Consider the following 23,277-nt stretch of genomic DNA (forward strand, 5'->3'; position numbering starts at 1 on the left):
AGTGCAACGGAGAGAACACACACATGCACATACAAGCCTTAAGACACTAGAGGCTTCTTAAGGAGCATTTGGGACTAAGCATCATGTAGAGAATACCTCTGGTGCTTCAGGCAATTTCCTACTGATGAGCACGAAACAAAATACTCCAAAACAAAGCAACAGTGCCACAGCGTCGCACTTACGCACACGTGCACACGCGCACTGCACAACCGCATCTGGCACACACATACTCTCATACATTCAAATGCTCCTACACTAAAATGGTAAAGCTTGCCAGATCTGCTCATTATCCCTCCCCTTTAAGCAGCAACAGACAAAGAGAAAGAAAGTGAGTGAGTGAGAGAGAGAGAGAGAGAGAGAGAGAGAAAGAGAGAGATGGAGGAGAGAAGAGAAAAAAAAACAAAAACAAAAAGCACCAGACAGTAATCAATGAGAACACCTCCATTGTGCTGACGGGAGAAAGACAGCAAGAGCAACATCCATTTGGATAACCTGAGAGGGCTAACGGCTTTCTCCCAGTGTTAGCAGTCTGGCGAGGGAGGAGAAAGAAAGTTCATTAATTAAACAAGGCTTGGGCAGACAGATGGAGCGGCTAGCTGGATGCTAATTACTCTGAGAAGACGAGCAGGTTTAACACTCCTCCACGCCCGCTCTGCCATCAATCACAATTAACGTGCCTCTTAAACATTCACCTAGTTCACTTGGCCAAAAACAGAGCGAGAGCAAGTGTTTGTGTTCGGATGGGGACCGTGATTCATTGTTTAACCAAAGAGTCTCCATTCTGTTAATTTACCATCATCACATCATGATAATATATAACATGGTACAGTTTATTATTGATTTTATTAGCAGTCTATATGTGGTCTCACATTTGTTTTTGAACTCCTAAGTCAAGCATATAGATTATCTACAGATGTACAATTGTTAAACTGTCTGGTAAAACTTTAGGTTAATTAAAAAAAACAAATATAGGGGTAGGTTTAAGATTAGAAACAGGTTAAAGGTGTTAGATTTTGGGTTGAGGTTAAGTTTAGTGTTAAGGCCAGGGCTGGAGTTAAGATCAGGGAAAGGGTTGTGTTAAGGCTGGTTTTGAAAACAGGGTCAGGGCTGGGACCGGAGTAAAAGTTAGTTCAGATTTTCTATAAAACAGGGTAAGTGTAAGGGTTAGGATTTGGATATAAGCAATGCACACGTTAGTGATTGAGATTATAGTTAGTTTTAAAAAACAGAACTAAGACCAGAGCAAATAATGCTTTTAGGCTTTGAGTTTAGGTCAAGGTTAGTAACAGGGTTAGGATTAGTATTAGGATTTTAGAAATTTTGGGTTGAGGGAAATTAACAGATTAAACCGACATTTAGTTAAATGTGCTCTATATAATTATGAAGAATGACTTTTGATACTTGAACTCAGCAGCAAAACACACACATCCATTCCTTCAGCATTCTTTCAGATGCCCCACCTCTCAAACAGACTTTCTACAATTACTGCTGTTAATTGTAGACCAGTTGTTAACTGGTTAACTGTCACAAACATCTGCAAACAGGAAAATCAAATATACCTACCTATTTGTGTGAAAGTACACAAATAGGAATATATCCCTAACTTTGATCTTTTTCCATGCCTTTTAAAAAAACTGAGGTTTCTCCATTATCATAATTCATCAACAATGTTAATCATGCCTTTATACCTGATCCAAACCACTGTGTTCATTTCCTATTTACAGAGCCTAGGCTGAGTATGATCACCAGACTGGAGAGCTAAATAATAAATTGCACCTTTAAATAGAAAGTTAAAGGAGAGTTAATTATCTAAAAAGTAAGTAGAGTTAAGTAAGTAAGTACGCAAAACCAGTTAAGTAAGTAAAACCAAAGAAAAACTGTTTAGTATTAGTATTTAGAGGTTTTTTATTAAAAGACAGCAAATAAAAATATTTAAAAATATATACTTTTAAAAGACTTTAAAAGTAAAACACTATTTAAACACACACGAAAAAAAAAAATACTGTAAGTAAGTCTATCAGTCAATCTTTCTGTTACAGAAACCAATAGGAGCACTGCTCATGCAAACTGACAATACATTAGATCCAATTAATCAGAAGGAGACATTTAAATAAATGCCCTTTTAAATAAAACCGTGAGTAATCAGATTCAATAGAGCACTACTGTAATTTCATTAATTTGATTTCTATGGTGACCGTTGGCGTTTACATCATTCCACTTAGTTTCATCGTATACGCGCAGCAGCGTTCAAACAGAAGCAAGTGTGAATTAACAGGCACATCCTTCATGTTTAAGAGGTGATTAAGTAACGTTTTCCCAGCTCCGCTCCGTGTCACTCCTGAGGGAGCAGTAATAATGGAGTGAGCTCAGGGTAACTCTACACCTCTCCACATTTACAGAAAACCCCCCTCCTCCCCAGCTACCCTCCTGCCCATACTGGGAGGGGGATCCCACCCAGATCTGGCAACGGCTCACCCATTCACAACACGGCCAGAACACAGGCAGCTGTCAGGCATGAATGCCTAACGGAGTTCACTGTTTTTGGGGGAGGAGCCAGTAGGTTGGGTGGGGTTCAAGTTTAAAGGCACAGCACGCTCTAGACTATAGAAAGTAAAAGCTGTAGACTGGTAATTTGGCTAGGAAATGAAGGTGCTTTCACACCTACCTTCAGACTTTTTTTTTGTTTGGTCTCCCTGAAATAAGTATTCTCAGTCTGAATGCACTAAATTATGATCCAGTTTGTTTGAGAGTAATCAGTTATGTTAATTCTGCTGCATGTCGTGTGCACTTAAAGGCAGTCAGATTCTGAAAGGGATTCAGAATTACTTGCTTAACTGAAAATATCCTGACATTCGATGCGCACCAGTCTATAAACTAAGGTAGGCAGGATTTCTTAGGAACTATGTCATAAAAAGCTGTTCCAAAATGAAGGACCCTTCATATACAGCCAAGAAATTCTACCTATGTTCGAAGCAAGTTCAAGGACACAGCTGATGTATCCTTCCCAATCCTTGGTTACCTAAAATGCAATATAATGCAAACGGAAAACAAACAAAACAAACAAAAAAAAAACACATACAAAAAATGGCCTCTGGTGTGGAAATCTTTTTTAAAAGGTTGATATAATCACTATAAATAATATCTGTGACAATCACATGTTCTTCAGCACTGGAATCTCTTAGTTGTCTTAGTCACCACAAACCACATTAGCCTTTCCCATTTGTAGGACAAACATGCTACTAAAAGGAGTAGTTTTAGGACAGTTCAACTCAGCTGTAGCCTAGTCATCAGAAGGTATAGGGTGATGCCAACTACAAGGTAGATCCTTCATGGCACCCGAGTAGCCAGAATTTCCAGTGCACATACAATGCTAAGGGAAACACTGAAGTTTAGACAGTTCCATCCACAACCAATTGGCCACTGAGTCTTCATAGAATAGCTCTAACAAGGGCCCATCCTACCTTCTCTGCAGCCTCTGGTTTGGGACACAGCTACAGGTAAGTATACTTGGGTGATTATGACACAATATAGGATTTAGGTACTCTTTAGTGCACTCACTAAACACTCACGCTGCAGTGTGAAACCAAAAGTAACCAGTCCAAACTTATATAACAGAACAACACGAACCTTGGTTCTTACTTTGGTCCAGTCTTACAGGTGTGGAAATGCCCTGACGTATTCTAGGCTGTTTATTTACACAGCTCTCTTTTATTTTAGAATGAAAGAGAATAGCAAACCAGTATTGGAAAAGTAGTATTTGAATGTTTGGTAACGGTAACTGTTCAAGTTCAAGCATATGGGGAAGCAGAGGGGGGGAAACATGCATAAACCATGGAGGGGAGGTGGGGAAGAGAGGGAGAATACAGAAACACAAACACACACTCATACCTCTATTGTATCTGCCACCTGTTTTTCCACCAGCTATTTCTCTGCTGTCACCGAGTTGTTTACAAACTTGTTCTCTACCTGTGTTTAAGCTGGTGTTACCCACAAGAAAGAGTCGCCCCAGGGGGGTTGAATCTGTGTGCGTGTGTGTGTGTGTGAGCGTGAGTGTGAGTTGCCTTTGTTCCAAGCATCATGAGCAGAAGGAGGGGTAGAGGGAGCAGAAAAGAGAGAGAGAAACAGAGAGAGAGAGAGAGAGAGAGAGAGACAGAGCGAGGGACCAGTAATGCTATGAGTCATTCAGCATTAGGGGGGAAGAGCGAGAGAGGGGGAGAGAGAGAGAGAGGGAGGAAAAAGGGAGGGGAAAATACTTGTGCATTTTATATGAAGCAGCAGATATACGCCATATGCCATATGGGACTGACTTAACTCGAGGCAGTCGGGGCTGGGCTTGACAGGCCCTCTGTTCTTGAGGGGTTGCCAGAGTGTGTTTGCGGAGTCATCAGCTTATAGGGATGACACAGTCAGATCATCATCACTGACATGACAAAAAAAAAATCTTGTCAGTTCACAACAACGTATTTCTTCGTACGTTATGTACGTTAATATGTTAGCACGATTTCAGTCCAAGCAGTTCAAGCAGACAGCTGGCACTTTCAATTGTTAAAAAAAAAAAAAACATACAAAGCTTTGGTCTGACAGTGACAATGCACAGACCCTCATGTCTGGGTGTGGCAGGGTGAGGGTCAGAAGTAATTGAGTTTGCTGTTGCTGATGCGTGTACATACAGTATTTAGGATTTTTTCCCCTCTGCAATTGTAGAAAAGAGTGGGATAGGAGGGGAAAAAGAAGAAAAAAAAAGGAAGAAAAAGAGTAAGTGGGGGCTGGGAAAGAGAGATCGGAACACATTCGATATTGTATGGAGCCCCTGGGAACAGCTGGTGAGTTGGGAGGAGCAGGGTGGCAGGCAGGAGGGGCAGAGAGGCGAGGGGGGAAAGGGGAGAGAAGCCAGTCTGCTGGAGTGAAAATGGGATTAGAGTCAGCACTCTATGATTGGGTGGGGGCACTGGAGCCTCTCTTCATAGAGGCATGCACTGGATGTTTGACTGACTACAGGCCTTCTATCCAAGCGCAGGATGCAGTACTGAGGATCTCACATATTACACAGGGGAAATATATGGTATTTAAATATTGATTTAACCCGATGTGCAAACACGTGTTCATTGCACTGAGAGACATGCACTGTAGAGTACATTATTTATAGCCTGAAGCACAAAATAATCATTAATGAAGAGTAAAATAATATCTGCAAAAAAATATGCAGGATGTGATGCTATTCTGAAGGACCATAAAGGTTACCACAAACTGTGCGCGATTATAAATTAAACTGGGCAGGGCTCTGAGTAATCCAGCGGGCTAAGTGCTGCCACTATGATCAGGAGATCGCCGGTTCGAATCCTGTTCATGTAGTTTGCCATCAGCTGCCGGAGCCCTGAGAGAGCACAATTGGCCTTGCTGTCTCTGAGGGGAGTAGATGGCGCTCTCTCCCTTCATCACTCCAAAGGGGGATGTCACTTCTCCTTTCACGTCGCTTTCCTCCAAACGCGCTGTGATGCTACTCGGCAATGCATCATCAGCAGCAGTTCGAAAATAAGTGGTGGCTGACTTCACATGTATCAGAGGAGGCATGTGTTAGTCTTCACCCTCCTGGTGTTGGGGTATCACTACTGATAGGGGGAGTCCTAATTGGCTGTTTAAATTGGGCAGAAAATGGGGGGGAAAAAATCACAGTCCAATACAGTCTGGCTCGACTACTGCCCAATTTTCATTCCAGTTAGTTGATTGATTTTTTTTTTGTAGATGAATGTATTTTATTTAATTTAAATTCTATGACAGAAATGATCAGTGACCAAGTCACAACATTTGCCTATAAGAAAATGATCTTGGCTCATACATCATAACTACCAAGATCAGACCTAAAAACACAAGCAAAGCAAAAGTTACCAGGAAAAGCGTGAAACTGACAAATTCAGAGTAAAGTGTGTGCAGTGGCATAGAAAATGAAAAATGTGGCAAAAGTGACTTGGAAAGGTACTGCCATTTGGCACCAGTCCTCCTCCTCTTCGCGATGAGGGCTAAAAGCCGGGGCTCGCATGACTGGCGGCAGGCAGGAACAGATTATGGCTATTGATTGGTGCCTGGAGATGGATCTGACTGAAGAAGAGAGGAAGAGAGAGGGCGGAGCAGTGAGGGAGCGAGAGAGAGAGAGGGAGAGGAGGAAGCATGCTAACTCCATCGATTCTGGTCAGCAGGGGAGGCAGTGAGGCAGACTGAAGGTCAGTGAATCTCTGTCTTGCCTCTTAAATCCCACCTTCCCCACCCCGGGGCCTGTCATCAGAGCCTCCCCCCATGCAGAGCAGAGCCAACACTAACCTACTACTGCTAACACTCCTCTGCTACTGTCCTCCACTGAGGGAGTGACAGCAGGACAGAAAAAGACTAACCTTAGAGGATAGTTCTGACACAGCACAATACAGGGCCATAGGTTTTACAGCTACATACATTTTGCAAATGCTGCCAGACACTGCTTTTAACTTCATCAAGCATCAACGTACACAGGCACTGTATGACTCCAAGTAATGTCTCAATTCCTCAGCGTGCCACAAGTTACCATGCAGTTTATGACAGATTACAAAAAGCCACAGTATATCACATTACTTAAAATTTGCTCAGCCAGACCTTTGCTAAACAAACAAGTGCTAAGGCACAGTAACCACAGCTTAAATATACTATCCTAGTCCTGTACAGCTTGTATTATTCTGCAGAAAAACAGTTAGTTTATGTCCAACACGTCCAACTTCAAGTGGATGAGTTACAACAGCAGAAGAGGACAACAACTTCTTATTTTGTCACCCAAGAACAGAAAGCTGATGCTGCACTGAGCACATTTTAATCAAAACTAGACAGTTACTGAAATACTGGGAAACTGCTAGACCATTCATGTGCATTCACACACCAAGAACATACTGTTTCTATATATATTATGTATATTAAACAATATCTTGGCTAAGTTTAATGCTAGGCTAATACAGGCTTAAATATAGTGTCTTTATAATAGACACTTTATATTGTACGTGAAATCTGTTATATAATGTAGAGCTGCAGGGGTAACTTTTCTCATGGTATACAATAATATGAAAATGGATGGTTATCATTTCCTATCCTTTAGATTGTTACTGGTATTGATTAAAAAAAGGCAAGTAAAGAGGGAATCTCTCCTGTGCAAACACATCACCTTTCCTCCTTCTGAGGCAATCTGTTAGCACGGCAGCTTTAACCTGGCTAAGGCTGACTGCTAGCATTGTAGCTAACCCTCTGCTGTAGGCATCTTAATGCAGGTTTAGAATAAACTACAGACATGATAAACATATCATAGCAAATAGCAACAATCTATTGATATGTCAATCAGCCAGAAAACCAGCTAAAATCTACTTGTTTCTAGAAATTACACCGCAGCCATTCAGTGCATGCGCACTATTCTGTGAGCCACGATATTTACAATTCTCTTTATTATCATTATGTTAAAGCTGTTAATGCTAAACAGCATACTGTGATACCATTTTATTTCTTTTGACACAGTTGTCATATTGTTAAAATCTCTCTATATATAAAAAAGAACGAAAGATTAAAATCATGTATGCAACCACAAACTATTATTATGTTATATTTCGTTAAGGCTAAACATCATATTGTGATACAATTATATTTTGTGAGACAGTTGTCATACTGTAAAAATCTTAGAAACCTTGTCTACTGTTGTCTCTAATTTTAAGGCATCTGGTGTTGTATAAAAAAATAAATAATAATAATAATAATTGCCACCAACATACAGCTCTGAAAAATTATATATAAAATAAGTTTCTTTGATTTTACCACATTGAAAATCTCTGGAATATAATCAAGAGGAAGATGGATGATCACAAACCATCAAACCAAGCTGAACTGCTTGAATTTTTGCACCAGGAGTGGCATACAGTTATCCAAAAGCAGTGTGTAAGACTGGTGTAGGAGAACATGGGTTATTCCACCAAATATTGATTTTTAAACTCTTAAAAGTTTATGAATATGAACTTGTTTTCTTTGCATTATTTGAGGTCTGAAAGCTCTGCATCTTTTTTGGTATTTCAGCCATTTCTTATTTTCTACAAATAAATGCTCTAAATTACAATATTTTTATTTGGAATTTGGGTGAAATGTCTGTAGTTTATAGAATAAAACAACAATGTTCATTTTACTCAAACATATACCTATAAATAGCAAAATCAGAAGAACTGATTCAGAAACTGAAGCGGTCTCTTAATTTTTGTTTTCCAGAGCTGTATGTGCATTAAAATGATAAGATCAAAGTGAGTGTGCCTTATCTCAGAAGACCTGCGAGATAAACTTACAAGCTTACCAGCTTTGTTCATTCCCGCATGAAAAAAGGGCACTAGCACGCCAGACTTCAAACTCACAGCAGCTGTTTTTTTCAATAGAGCTGAATCAATAATAGATGACACATTATGTGTGATTTGAAAGGGCTGTGTAATACAGTGTCAGCAGGAGAGAGGCCTCTCTGTCCAAAAAGCTCCTGCCAAGCCCTCTGGAATAACACTGTTCCTCCACAGCAACCTGAGAACAGCGGCACTGAGTACGGTGGGGTGGAGACACGTACGCGTGCACACACACACACACACACACACACACACACACACACACACACGGCAGCAAAACTCACCTGCGTAAACACACCGATGCCTAGTGGGGCGGCGGGCACAGGGCAGCGCAGGGCGTGAAGAAGGGACCGCGGTGCACCTGGCCAAGCACCGGTGGCCATTTCTCCACAGCCCATCCAATTAGGGCTGAGTGATGGCACAGCACAGAGGCAGGGCTGCTGGAGGCCTCTCCAGCTCTGCGGTGCTGCCACACAGCAGCACCTGCTTTTAACAAGCCATGCCCTGAGCACCACCACTGCCTTTGAAGAAATATTCAACTAATTACCTTGGAGCACCGTCGCACAACAAGACGGCAGATTGCAAGGACCCGGGCCATTGAGAGATGGGAAACTCCAGAAGAGATTTCATCTCTGCGCAAATACACATGCTTTTCAGCTGCACAGTCGAGGTTATTGTTCAGAACCAGGTACGGGGGGAAAAAAGGAAAAAGATGGCAAAGAAAGAAAGAATGGAAAAAAATAGTAGAAGTACTATGAAAAGAATGAATAAGATGATAGGAAAAAGTGATGGGAGGAGTGAGAAAAAAAAAAAAAACACATATGAGACTGACACTACCCAACAGCTGTTCCTATAACTAACTTAAGAGACAATGATGCGAGCCCATGAGTCAGAGGTGGATTAATTATTCATAAGAACAGATACTGCCTTTGTCCGAAGCTGTAAGGCTAGGGATGTCCCAATCAAGATAGTTTTTTTCCCCAATGCGATCCAAGTCTCTTAACACTGAGTATCAGCCGATATCAATCCAATCCAGTCTGATCCAATTTTTGTGTTAGTTGTGTATAAATAATGCAGTCAGAGTATAGGTAAGATGCACTGATGATTAATAATAACCTAATAAAGTAACATCACTTTATTTTAGCAACAGTTTAAATAATAAGACATTCCAGACTGTCTGATTTAGTTAAGTAGTGCTGCTTTAAAATAATTCTGTTGTATAGAGTGTTCAGTGGTACACACTCTGGTGACTGATAAGTTACTGTTTGTCAACTACTGATGTGAAATAACTGTTTTATAGTGCTATGATTTGGTTTTATAGCATGTGTGTATCATACTGGTTTAAAACAAAGAAAGGTGTGTGGTTCTATGGCTGGTAAAGAAGAATGAACATTTTTATTATAGACACTGAATTGGATTGGGACATCCCTAGTATGATACATATACTCAACATATAAGATATATACAGCGCTGGAAAAAAATTAAGTTTCTGTATCAGTTTCTCTGATTTTCCTATGTATTGGTATATGCTAAACTACGGACAATATTTCTCATAAATTCCAAATAAAAGTATTGTCATTTAGAGCATTTATTTGCAGAAAAAGAAAAATGGCTGAAATAAAAAAGACGCAGAGCTTTCAGTCCTCAAAAAATGCAAAGAAAAGTTCATATTCATAAAGATTTAAGAGTTAAGAAATCAATATTTGGTGAAATAACCGTTTTTTTTATTACAGTTTTTGTGCATCTTGGCATGTTCTCCTCCACCAGTCTTACTCAATGCTTTTGGATAACTTTAAGCCACTTCTGGTGCAACAATTCAAGCAGTTCTGTTTGGTTTGATGGCTTGTGATCATCCATCTTCCTCTTGATTATATTCCAGGGGTTTTGAATTTGGGAAAATCAAAGAAAATCATTATTTTTAAGTGATCTCTTATTTTTTTTCCAGTGCTGTATATATGAACTGAACACACATAAGATCCCCTAAGTTTCTCAAGTTCTCAAGTTTCTATTTCCATTATTTGCCTGAGTGTGATCATATAACAACTCAGACAAAACAAAAATGTCAGTGCTCATTCTGCTGGACCTCTCGGCCGCATTTGACACAGTCAACCATGACTTCCTGCTAACTATATTCTCAAACACGGGGATCGCAGACAATGTGCTGTCATGGTTCAGATCGTACCTCACTGGGCGCTCGTTCAAGGTGTCGTGGCAAGGACAGCTGTCCTCAGCCCGCTCCTTATCCACTGGGGTTCCCCAAGGTTCGGTACTGGGACCCCTTCTCTTCTCCATATACACCACCTCTCTTGGTCAGGTTATCCGCTCACATGGATTTTCCTACCATTGCTTTGCTGATGACACCCAGCTATACCTGTCGTTCTCACCTGAAGATCACTCAATCTCTGCACGGATATCGCAGTGTCTCTCTGACATATCCTCATGGATGAAGGAGCATCACCTTCAATTAAATCTCCCAAAGACTGAACTTCTGGTTATACCAGCAAAACCATTTTTTCAACACAACTTCTCTATAAGTATCGACTATCTCTCTCTCTCACCGACAAAGGTTGCTAGGAACCTGGGTGTTCTGGTTGATGACCAACTCTCCTTCACGCACCATGTGGCCTCAGTTGCTCGGTCCTGCCGCTTTGCGCTCTATAACATCCGAAAAATTAGACCGTGCTTGACGCAACAGGCCACCCAACTCCTGGTGCAAGCGGTCGTCATCTCACGCCTCGACTACTGCAATGCCCAATGGCTACCAGTTGATGCTCGCATCAAATTCAAAGCTCTTACAATCGCCTACAAGGTGATGACAGAACAGGCTCCTTCCTACCTGCACTCGCTCCTGAAGGCTTACGCTACCTCCCGGCCGCTGCGCTCCTCCAATGAACGCCGCCTCGCTTTGCCAAACACTCACACAAAGCAATCCAGACTGTTCTCATACAGAGTTCCCCAATGGTGGAACAAACTACCTTCCACTACCAGATCAGGAGAATCTCTCGCTATCTTTAAGAAACTCCTGAAGACAGAGCTCTTCAAAGAGCACTTACTCTCCTAACACCTCTAACACACTAACTACTTCTAACCTCATTTCCTTCTTCCCCTCCTTCACTCCTCTATCCTATTATTCCCCTTGACCTCCTTTTATCCCTATCCAAAGTTGTTTTTACCTTTAAACTTATTTTACATTGTACTTGACTATTGTAAGTCGCTTTGGACAAAAGCGTCTGCCAAATGTAATGTAATGTAATGTAATGTAATGTAATGTAATGTAAAAAAATGTCACCACAGTTGATGCCATCACGACACCTTCCTCAAATCTTACCTGGACACTTCTTTTTTTTTTTTCTACAGCAGTGCATATTTATGGTAGTTCCTCAGACTCCTGTGGGGGTGTGTAAAAGGATACAAGCTCTGGTAGAGAGTCAGTCGTGACTTCACTGCTCTGCTGGCATTAATGCACGTGGCCCGCACGAGACTAGGCAACAGCGTCCCTGTGACTATCGCTCCATCAAACAGAGGTCCAAAGAATGGAACCTGAGACAGGAAAAAAACAAAGGCAGAGGTTGGAGGTGTTTTGTGTCAGACAGCTATTTTTGATGACAATGGCTTTCACAAATCTTGAAAATGACATGACAAAAAAAAAAACAAAAACAAACACACACACACACAACAGGTGACCTGATGGAGACATCAATCTATTTCCTCTCTATGACAAAACGCATTCATGTCTCACAGAAAATCAATGAGTATGACAGGCCAAAATGATTCCAGTCAATAAGGAATGCTGCACTTTCTGTTCTCAAGGCCTTTTTCATTCAACACTGGACTGAGAGTTATTTGTGTTGTCAGCGATACAGCCAAGGGAATTTCTACTTGTTTTGTGATGGATTCAGTTTTCTTTTAGACCTCTGTGTGTATGTTATATATATTTTATAATCTCAATTTGATAGATACAGTGTAGTAAAGCATAATCCAGTATAATTATACTAGTAAAAAAATATCAGTGGCAGAGCTTTGGTCACACAGGTTGCTTTTGACCTGTCTGAAGTCCAGGCATGGCAGCAGATCTGTGTGAGAGTGTGTGTGTGTATGAGTGTGTGTGCCCGTGCGCTGATGTGTATGTGTGTGAGTAGCATGAGTGAATAGTGAAGATGAAAGCTAGTCTGGCCACGATGAGAGCAGCATGCCGACAGTGCAGTAATGGACTCTGGGGAAATGGAAGGAGTGCATTTATAGACTCTTCAGTTTAGAGGAAGGCATGCAGAATAGACAGACTAAGAGACCATCTGCTAAAGGCACAAACCTTCAGTACTGTGGATTTTAAAACTAAGCAAGAGTCAACATAAAAAATATATCTATACATATAACATAATATATGAACATTAAACCATGTATTATAAATACATGCCGCTTTCTTTTATCATTTTAAAATGTGAATATACTTGGATGTGTAACACACTCAGATTAAAAAAAATATTTGCATGCTATAGTTTTGATGGCATACAGTTGCATTAAAGGGTTTGGGCAGCCTTAATCATATTTTTTCTTTTCTTTTTGTTACATTTTCTCCCCAATTTACTCGGCTAATTACCCAACCCACTCATTAGGACTCCCCCTATCACTAGTGATGCCCCAACACCAGGAGAGTAAAGACTAGCACATGCCTCCTCCAATACATGTGAAGTCAGCCACCGCCTCTTTTTGAACTGCTGCTAATGCAGCATTACCTACTAACCCACGCTCGGAGGAAAGCGCAGCGACTCGGTTCCGATACATCAGCTCACAGACGCCTTGTGCTGATCAACCCTTTAGAGAAGGGGTATTTTTTTTTTTTTTTCAGATTTTTCCCCATTTTCTCCCAATTTGGATATCCAATTGTCCCATCTCTTTGTGCGTCCCCATCACCAAGTCAATCACCCCTTTTTTCGAGCTGCTGCGGATGAATCATGGTGGAGTCCGTTTTTGCACTCATGTCTCGGTAAAGCTTACTGCGCTGTAAAGCACGTAAACCATAAAGACAATAAACGTTCCGCTGCTTTAAATGAACCCAGTCAGAATTAAATCCTTTTCAGTAGTTTATCGGTTTGGGTCCGGATTGGACAACGTCTGGGTCCGGACCCGGACCGCGGTCCGCCTATTAGTGACCCCCGCTTTAGAGTAATAAGGAGAGGGAGCACCATCTACCCACCCAGAGAGAGCAAGGCCAATTGTGCTCTCTCATTGCTCCAGTAGCCGATGGCAAGCTACATGAATAGGATTTGAACCGGCGATCTCCTGATCATAGTGGCAACGGTCAGTTTAATGCAGAGGTGGTACAAGCTTATCCACAATTTCACTGAATATAAAAAAGTGTATATGTACAATTCAGAAATCTGTATAAATAAGAATTGGGTGTGAATCACACAGTGGCCATACCTGTGGTTTCTTCATGATCTGAATGAAAAACATGTGGTTCTTCATGGGGTAGATGATGATGAGCACATCTCCAAAGTCAGTAGGAATAATGCCCCGCCGGTAGTCCCGTGTGTGCTCCGACCACACAATCTGCACTTCATCATTTCCCAGGTGACGAAGCTACAAGACAGTAAGGATACATTAATACTTACCATATAAAATTTCTGACATTTTTCTCCATCTAAAAATAAATACATAATAAAGATAAGTTGACATTAGATTAAGTCGACAGCTTCTGACTTCTGTATTTTAGTAGTTAATAAATACTCTCTTGGGATTACTAACTATATAATAATAAAGTCTAATAAAAGGATTAAAGGGGATAATGGACTGCTATAAAACCGAAGTGGAGTTTTATTGATCTATGGTCTGATGTGAACTTTAAGAGCACTCTGGCCTGCATAAAAGAAAAAGCTAATCATTTCATTTCCACTGGACCTGAAAACACTCTAATGAGACTTAATCAGGAAAATCTTGTTTTGGGGAGAGCAATAATTTTAGGTTTGTAAAAACTTTTGCACATATAGTTCCAGACATAATGGTCCTGCATCTTGTTACAGCGCTTTCAATTGTGGAATCAAATGAGTTGGAGAAATTGGATTATTATGAGCCAATCATTCCATTAAATTGACTGCTTTGCCTGTCAAATTGCTCACATTTTCATTTTACATTAAAGCAGGAAATACATTTTCAAGGAAATCTGCCTTTTTTCAGGTGTGTGCTTTTAAAACAAGATGGAAAAATAACAAAAGCAATGTGCTCTCAGATTGAGGTGAGTGTGTACGCACTGGCCATCAGCCTGATTCCACATATAAACAGCATCGAAGTTATTTGATTAAGATTGCATTAAACAGTAATTGTTTTTATTTGCTTTTTTAAACTGTGGACTATTTACCTAAAAGGAGAAATACAGATTGAATGTTGCTACTTGTAAACACTGAATTAAAATATTTTTTCGTATTCAAAGAAAGAATACTTAATAAAAGTGTTTTTAATTTACGCCAAAGTGTTTTTATTTTATATTTTATGCTTATTTATTTTACCAGAAGGCTGCTACTCCATGAGCAACAACTGGAAGCAGGTAAGCTAAGGATCCCCTTGACAGGCTGTCAAACATCTGCCAATGTACTGATGTCTAATGAGCCATTAACAAAACATGCCCTCTCCACCAAAAAATGCAATTACCACATTTCCCCATAAGCCCTTAATTATGCTAATGGACTAGAATTACACAAATCCACAACAAGCTGATTGGGCCACTGCATGCTGATCCATTTCAGAAACAGCAAAAGAATCAATGGCATGTAAATAGGTCAGGGAAAAGAGGGGAAACAGACAACATGCTGTACACATACTGCGGATGCCACCCCAACTGAAATGCTGCAGGTGTTAAAGACAGCATTGTGATGATGCATGATTTGGATGATTGAGAGCGGGAAGCTAGTGGGGGTAAGATAGCTCTGATTATACGAATGACTCCAGTATTATTAGCCTCATTTAACCCTCACATGGCCTCGTTTGAATTGTAAGTGCAGAGTAAAAGCAAAGAGATGCACATTAGGGCTGTAAGATAAAACGTGTTTTATCCTATATAGTATATAATTACTGCAATATAAATTGCAATATATTTTTTTCACAATAAACATGAAAGATATTAAAATAAAATCAGTAAAAGAGTTAATAATAGCTATTATTATTAGCTGTGTAATTGGGAGCTCTTGATGATGCAGGTGGTGACGTATCATATTTTTCGCACTATAAAACGCACCGGATTATAAGGCATATTATTATGAACATTTATTTTCTGGTCTATTTTCATACATTGATTATAAGGCGCATTTTAAGCGATCCTAGTATGGAACTTCTTATTCAGCAGGTCTCGCCACTAGGTGGTGGAGGGTGGGTAGCTAACTAACTTAAGTAGAGCTAAGCTAAGTAAACAAAACTGTAATTCTCCAAAAACAAAAAGTGATTTGCCTCAAAAGTCAAACAAGCTCTGGATGTTAATCTACACAGATTTCTCTCCTGTTGAGTAAAGAGCTTCCGTTTATTTACAGTAAGCTTAGATTCCCAAACTACCCCAGCACTAAGGCTGGAGCATTAGCATTAGTGGCCGGGGCCCTGAGTGCGCCGGTAAGCCAGGGCAATATTAGCTAGCGGTTCGTCCCACGTAGCTTGTTTTAACACGGTAAACACGCAGACTACACTCCGCTATACTCCCCCCTGAACAAAAAAAAAGAGCTAGTGTGGTTAGCTGCTAATGTTAATGCTACTCCAGCAGTGCTAGCCAGGGTTAGCAGTTAGCTACAGGGTGATAATACTCACCTCTGAACAGCTAAAAAGCTAGCGCTTAGCGTGGTTAGTGGCTAATGCTAATGCTACTCGAGACACTAAACTGAATAATGCTGTACTCCAGCGGAGTGGGTTAAAAGCTCTTGACTGGTAGAATTCATACATAAGGCGCAGCGGATTAAAAAGTGCTTCACAGTGATATCGGGATACCCAAAATCTGATGTTTTATCACATCAGATTTTTAAATCCATATTGTACACCCCCACACACACACACCACACACACGCCTCGATTTAGCTCTGGACTGGATATGTGGAGAAGGCAAGAAATCAAGACAGACACACAAGCGTGTGTATATATATATATATATATATATATATATATATATATATATATATATATATATATATATATATTTGTGGATGCATGTCTGTATGTGTGTGTTTGTGTGTGAGACTACATATGTCAGGCTGACCGGCTGCCTCCTGACACGCCGAGCCCTTCAAATAACTGCATTACCAGCACAGCCAGCTGCTCCGGCCCCCAGAATTCAATTGAATTCAGGAATTCCTCGCTTTCTCTTTCTCCCTCCTCTCCCTTCCCTCCTCCCCCCACCCCCGGCTAAAAGTTGCATTTGTAAATTAGAGGGGTAACTTCCTGCCTGGACGTGGCTGATAAAGAGCCCCCCCTCACAAATGCCCGCTGCACCCTCACCCCCAGTTACAGCCAAAGAAGGAGCAAAGCAATTACAGGGCCCCCAGCCCAAATGAATCGAACACGGCTCGCGGCACACACCTTTCCACCACGGGCTCGCACGCACACGCACACACACACGCTTCTACACACTGTGGGCCATGCCTCCGGCACATGCACTGAGCAAGAGGAGGGAAAAAAAAAAAATCGAACGTGGCTGAGACGGACTAATGTGAGCAGGTTCAGCATGATCCTCCTGATGAATTTCCTCTCTGCGGGCGAGCGCATGATCAGATTGGGCCGCGCTCACAAAGCTGGAGCCCAGCGGCTCATTTTGCTAGTGTTAACACACTAACGCCTGTCGATCGCATCCCTGCCGGCACGGACGGAATTCGATAGCAGGGCCCCGCTGGCATCCGGCAGGCCCCTGGCCCTGGCAGAGTGAGCTAATGGGCTGATCGGAGCCCAGGTCACAGCACAAGCAGGAGTCGAGAGAGTCAGAGCCATTACCGAGGCAGGACATGCCTACTGCTCTCTTCAGCTCTACAGTGCTTCAGGTAGCAGCGGACAGACCGAGCCCAGTAATCAACAGCACGGTCACACAGTCACGCCGCGTACATGTCTGTCACATGCTCAGTCATACTGATCTACTATCAACCAGGCGAACCAGCTGAAGAACAGTGTCCAAAGATAATCGGCTTCAGAAACTGCGTAAAAGAATAAAGAAATAAATGATAATTGTTTGATTAAAATAAAAAGTTTAAATAAAAACAAAGCCTCAGAAACGTACAATCAGAAGAGCTGGCCAAAAAAAAAAAAAAAAAACTGTGCTTACTTTAAATACAGCTCTGAAAAAAAAAAGTTTCTCTGATTTTGCCATTTTTAGGAATACGTTTGAGTAAAATGAACATCGTTGTTTTATTCTATAAACTACAAACGACATTTCTCCCAAATTACAAATAAAAATATTGTCATTTAGAGTATTTATTTAAAGCATTTAGTTCAGAAATCAATATTTGATGGAATAACACTGGTTTTTAACCACAGTTGTCTTGGCATGTTCTCCTCACACCAGTTTTACACACTAATTTTGAATAACTTTATGCCACTTTTTGCAAATAGCAAATAATTAAAACCATTAGGGGGAAAAAAGTAGATATTTGATGTGACAGCGATGATACATAGCAACTGCAGGTTTGAATGTTTATATATGTGAAGCTAATAGTCTTTAAAAAGGGGAAAAAAGGTGTACCTTTTTAGTTATAGAGTCATCGGAGTCGGAGGGCATACGAGTGGACACATGAAAGATGACCTCCACGGTTGAGGTAGCGTAGTATGGTGCTGTGGTGCCCGTGCTGCCATTCCTCTGCAGACCACCCATGAACCCGCAGTGAGTAGCCAAGTCCACCTGATAGTGAGACAGCAAACACAAACACAGACACGGAGAGAAAAAAAGAGGGATCAGAACTGAAAGAGCAAGGCCAGAGTTGCTGAAATGCTGTGTGAAAATGTGTGTTTGTGGGCTGCTTGTGTGTAGTGAGTGTGTAGGGTGAACCTGACTGACCAGTGCACTTCCTGCACGAAGGAGCCATTAAATGATTCAGAATTAAATTTATACATACTTTTATATACTTATAACTACACAGTAAATAACATTAACCTGTCTTTGTTTAATCTATTTAGGGTTCTGCTAATCTGCCTACTGAACAGGCATTGTAGTGCAGAAGTTAAACCTGCTGCTGGTCTTTCACATGAATGACTGGGGTTTGACCCCTGCTAAACTCTTTAGTGGGTGGCATGCTGCAAGGGATAACACTACAACCTGACACAACATCTGGGAGACTGGAGTTTAGTTTCCATTCACCAATAAGTCTCTGTGTGCAAGATTCTTAACAAAACAAAGCATTAATAACATGGTGGTCTGGGTATGGGGAGCTTAAGAGTGTGTGTGCATGTGTTTGTTGTTTAATTTAGTAGTGGCAGTTCTGTCTGTCTGTCTAGCTAGCTAGCTGAACCAGCTCTAATGAATCGGCTCACAAACAACTGTAATGAACATCATCACACATGGAATGATGTGAGGAGAGAGCTCCATCTACCCACCCAGTGGGAGAGAGCATAGCCATTTGTGCTCTCTCGGACTCTGGCTGCTGATGGCAAGCAGCCTAAGCTGGCAGTACAGTTGGGAATACAATCTGGTTTTGGTGTGGACGGTGGATAAGAGCTCTGCTGGTGGAACTGCCATTTTAAGACAAAATCATTGTTTGTTTAAGGGTAATTTTCTACGCTCTCCATGTTCAAAAGTTAAGTTGTTACTCAGCCTCTGCGGATGCAATAAAAACAGCTAAATGCCGATCACATATTTTGGCTAATATAAAGCTTATCGATTCTTCCATCTAGACCTAAAATATGTACCAACCAACCACCTCCCTTAAAGAAATGCATCATGACAAATAAACTATATAATCTAACTTTCTTATTTATACTGAGGGGGTAAAAAAAGAATATCTGGTACTACACAGTATTGTGTGTATGTAAAACTGTGTATATGTGAGAAAAAGAATAAAAAAAAATTACCTCCCAACCAAGTCCAGAGACAAAGACTTCATACACTTGGCTGCCCTCCGTATTTGACAATATAGAGTATTTATCCTCCTGCCCCTCGCCAATGTAGAACACAGCAATCTTGTGCGTCTCCCGACTGAAACAAAAAGACAGAGATATCAAAACAGATTCCAGATCTGTGTGCAATTTTGCAAATATAGCATTCAAAGCAAATACAAATGGAAACATAATGCATATCAGTATCGTGGTCACTGGGGCATATGGAAAACATCTTTGATAAATTATTATTTTATTGTTTATTTATGTATTATTAGTTGCAGGAAAAAAGTACACTAACCACTATGGATACCTCATAGGTGTAATGTATTTGAATCACCAATACTAATGTGCAGTAAAACATATTAAAAACACAAAAAATAAAACTATTTTCGTCTGCTCGAATGCCGTTATTTGCAATAGAGCAAACGCCATCATTTCATCAGACAGCAATCAGTACAGTAAACATATAATCTGCTATAAAAAGAGTTTAATATGATTCCAGGAACAGGAAATGACAGACAAATCACGCAGGTGTGTGATAAACAAGTAAATTACAGTGCAATGGAGAGTAATGAATGAATGAAGTAAACAGAAACACAGTGTCTCCTATAATGCAAATGGTGAAAATCATCTTTATTCGGCTGCATCTGTGTATTCCTCCGTCTTCATGCCTTGATGAAAGTCTTTGAGTAATGTTGCTACGGAGGCACCATGCCCTTGCACTGTGATGTTTGGCATGCTCAGACAGCGGTTGCTACGAGCAGGGAAGGTATGTACGCAGGGGGAAACGCTAGGCCGATCCTGGGGGTATTCTTTAATAAGCCCCTGTAATTAGCCACTCTGAGTGCCTATTGATCGCTGTGGGCTGAGGAGTGCCGAGCTGTGTTCTGCCAGAGATGGGCAGGATTAGGCTGGTGGGGGGTTGAAAGAGAAGAGGAGCTGAGAGTGGTCTTAAGACATGTCTCACTAATAGTGCTCTTAAAGGATTTAGCCTGCTCTTTGCAGTCACATTGGGCATTGCATTAGGTGGCTCTATTCCCTAAATAAATGCTAAAATGATGGTTTGGAGTGATCTGCATGGTGCAATATTACTGGGGTTTCAGCAGGTTGTTTCGGGGGATTAATAAAGTTGTATTATGTCTATACATTATGTTTTGTCACTTTGTCTCATGATTGTACATAAATACATAGCTACAGTTCAGGTTTACAGTAATTAGAAATGATGGCTGTACCATATTTAATTATACACAGTAATATTGTTATATTCTTTTAACAATAAAAGTAGATTATTGTACCTAGTCTGACTATGTTTACTCTGCAATGTACTGTAATTTACTTGTATATTACAGGTCTGAATGTGTTATTTTGATTTGTGTCATTTCCTGTTCCTGGAATCATTACATTCTTTTTATAGCAGCTTGTATGTCTAATACTGCTTAAATGGCCTTAAAAGCAGTGTCTTCAGTTTACAACCCCCCCCCCCCCCCCCCCCAAAAAAACCAAACAAATATATATCGATATTATATGTTATATGCAGGGACATATCCCCCACCCCTATTAAAGATAAAAGAACACATCAGGGCCTCTGAAACTCACCACTGCCTTGAATCCAAGTTCTTGAGTTCTCTCAGAAGCTTGGAGTTCTTCTTCAGGAGATGAAAGCTTTTTCTGCAATGCAATTAAAAAAAGACGCTCATGACAGTACCACCTCCAAGACTACCCTACACATCACATTAACATATTGATCTATATTATCCTCATATTCCTGCAGGCGCACTAAGCATTCTGAGCATTAGCAGAGATAATACTACAGAGGTAACGATTCACAAATGCAGTGGAACTACTGAGAAAGGTTCAAGTATCTATTGTGACAAGGCCAAGCTATTCATCAAGAGGTGGACACTCTGTTCTATTAAAAAGTGTTTTTTTTTTTTGTCAAACAGAGCATGATGTATGTCACATAGCATTACGTAGTGTAGACTTACATACATACATTACAAATGTATGGCAATACATGGGCTTGTGATGTTTTGATAAAAAGTGAAAAACAGAAAAAAAGAATGGAAAGAAACTGTGAAGAAAAAAAAGTCAAAACAAGTCTCGACCCCAAAGCACATACCTGCGGTCCCACGAGTTCATGCCTAAATCGTTAAGCAGGAGCCGGCAGAAGTAGAATGGTGCTTTGGGATCCTGTTGACTGGGAGGTCTCTGATTGGCTGCTCTGACGCTGGGGTCCTCACTCCGTCTCCAGGCCACTTCCTCCTCCTCCTGCTTTGTCTGTCTGTGAATGGCTTCCATGATGGCGGTCTCTATGTCGTGGTTCATACCCATGGGTGGTGGAGCTGGCTGATTGAGTGTCTGCTGAGGCTGAGGAAGGCACTCGGGACTGCTGATGCCCAGATCCTCCAGCAGCTGGTCCAGCGCATCCACACTGTCCTCCAGCTCCACCGCAGAGGAGCACCTGCTGGTGTGAGATGAACTCGGCCTGGAGGAAGTGGAGGAGCGGTCAGTGTGGTGATGGTGCTGATGCTGGTGGAAGGAGGCCTCTTCTTCACCACTGCTACAGTGCAGATTCGTTCCTTCTAAAGTCTTGTACAGGATGCTACCGTCCCATGAGTACTTCCCAGAAATATCCCGCACAATAACACGGACCTCAGAGGCGTGCTCCCGGGGGGGTGCGGAGGAGCCCTCTGAGGGGATTTGCAGGTAAGACACAAGGGTGCTGTCATTAAAGACAAATAGCTGCAGGTTTGGACTCTTGAAGACTTCAGAGGAAAGCTCAGATGATTCCACATAGGGGTTATCATGGTTTTCATTCACCAGGCTGTGCAGGAGCGCAGGGCCGCCGCTTAGTGGGTGGTGACCCAGATGGTTCACAAGATGCATCATTATCATCCTTGCGGTCAGAGGAATCAGCTCCATGTTCCGCCGCTTCTTCTCTGTAACAGTACAACATACCAGTCTAGTTAATGAAAACCTGTACAAAACATATATATCATGACAAAACAAGAGTAAAACTAAACATAAAAGTAATATTTGGAAACAAGACCTATGATGAAATATATAAAAATGAAACAAATAAAAACTAAACAATAATGTGACTGACTGACAAAATAAAACATAGTTTTAATTTGTTTATATAGCCATCCAGTATGGAGTCCATGAAGGGTCAGGGTGTATTTTTTTTTTCAGGTAAGCTATGTGGTGAGCAACAGATACTACATAAGTGGTTAGCAGCAGAAAATAAGTGGTAAACAACAGATACTATGTGGTGAACACCAGATACTATACAGTGAGCACTTGATCTTAATATATTAAAGACTGAATTAAAAACACTGTTCACTGAGACCTATGATATCTGGTGCTCTCTGCACAGTATCTGATATTTACCCGTTTTTTTAACCTTAAAATTACATTGTCCCTTTTACTTAAAAGAAGTATAGTGCGGACACTACTGGAAAATGTAAAAAACATTCACAGCAATATTAGGCTTGTTGGTATTTAAAGAATAATAACAGTGTTCTTCTTGACTTCAATTAAATGTTTTAATGATTTTTTTTTAGCATTCTGTAAAGCTGATAAGGGATAAGTGTATGTGTACTTCCTCATCCTTAGTTTAGCTGGTGCGGCATTAAGGGGCAACAAGCATCGACATGTGAACACAGTTTATCTTTGCAAAGGACAACCTGTCACAAGGAAACAATATTGCATGTACATACAAATCTATTGACCACATATCTGTTTAATAAGACAAACGTCTTATCAGTGAAATTGTCAGAATTTTAAAGACAAATAAACGAAAATTGCATTTGAACAAAAAAAAAGATAAAATAAAATAAAAGAAAAGAATCTATTT

At 40.8% G+C, this 23,277-nt stretch overlaps 1 protein-coding gene across 9 annotated transcripts in view; it reads right to left on the reverse strand.

Moving 5' to 3' along the window:
- ralgapa2 (Ral GTPase activating protein catalytic subunit alpha 2) overlaps positions 1-23,277 on the reverse strand; it is a 149,240-nt gene that overhangs the window by 33,342 nt on the left and 92,621 nt on the right. For all 9 annotated transcript variants that reach the window (XM_049463346.1, XM_049463345.1, XM_049463344.1 and 6 more), the window contains 6 exons: positions 21,541-22,360; positions 21,018-21,089; positions 19,395-19,518; positions 18,073-18,228; positions 13,797-13,955; positions 11,788-11,915 (listed from right to left, as the gene is read on the reverse strand). In XM_049463346.1, the coding sequence (XP_049319303.1) occupies positions 11,788-11,915; positions 13,797-13,955; positions 18,073-18,228; positions 19,395-19,518; positions 21,018-21,089; positions 21,541-22,360 (1,459 nt within the window). The remainder of the gene's footprint in view (positions 1-11,787; positions 11,916-13,796; positions 13,956-18,072; positions 18,229-19,394; positions 19,519-21,017; positions 21,090-21,540; positions 22,361-23,277) is intronic.

The sequence above is a fragment of the Astyanax mexicanus genome, chromosome 14 (assembly GCF_023375975.1).
Source record: "Astyanax mexicanus isolate ESR-SI-001 chromosome 14, AstMex3_surface, whole genome shotgun sequence".
Classification (NCBI taxonomy): Eukaryota; Metazoa; Chordata; class Actinopteri; order Characiformes; family Acestrorhamphidae; genus Astyanax; species Astyanax mexicanus.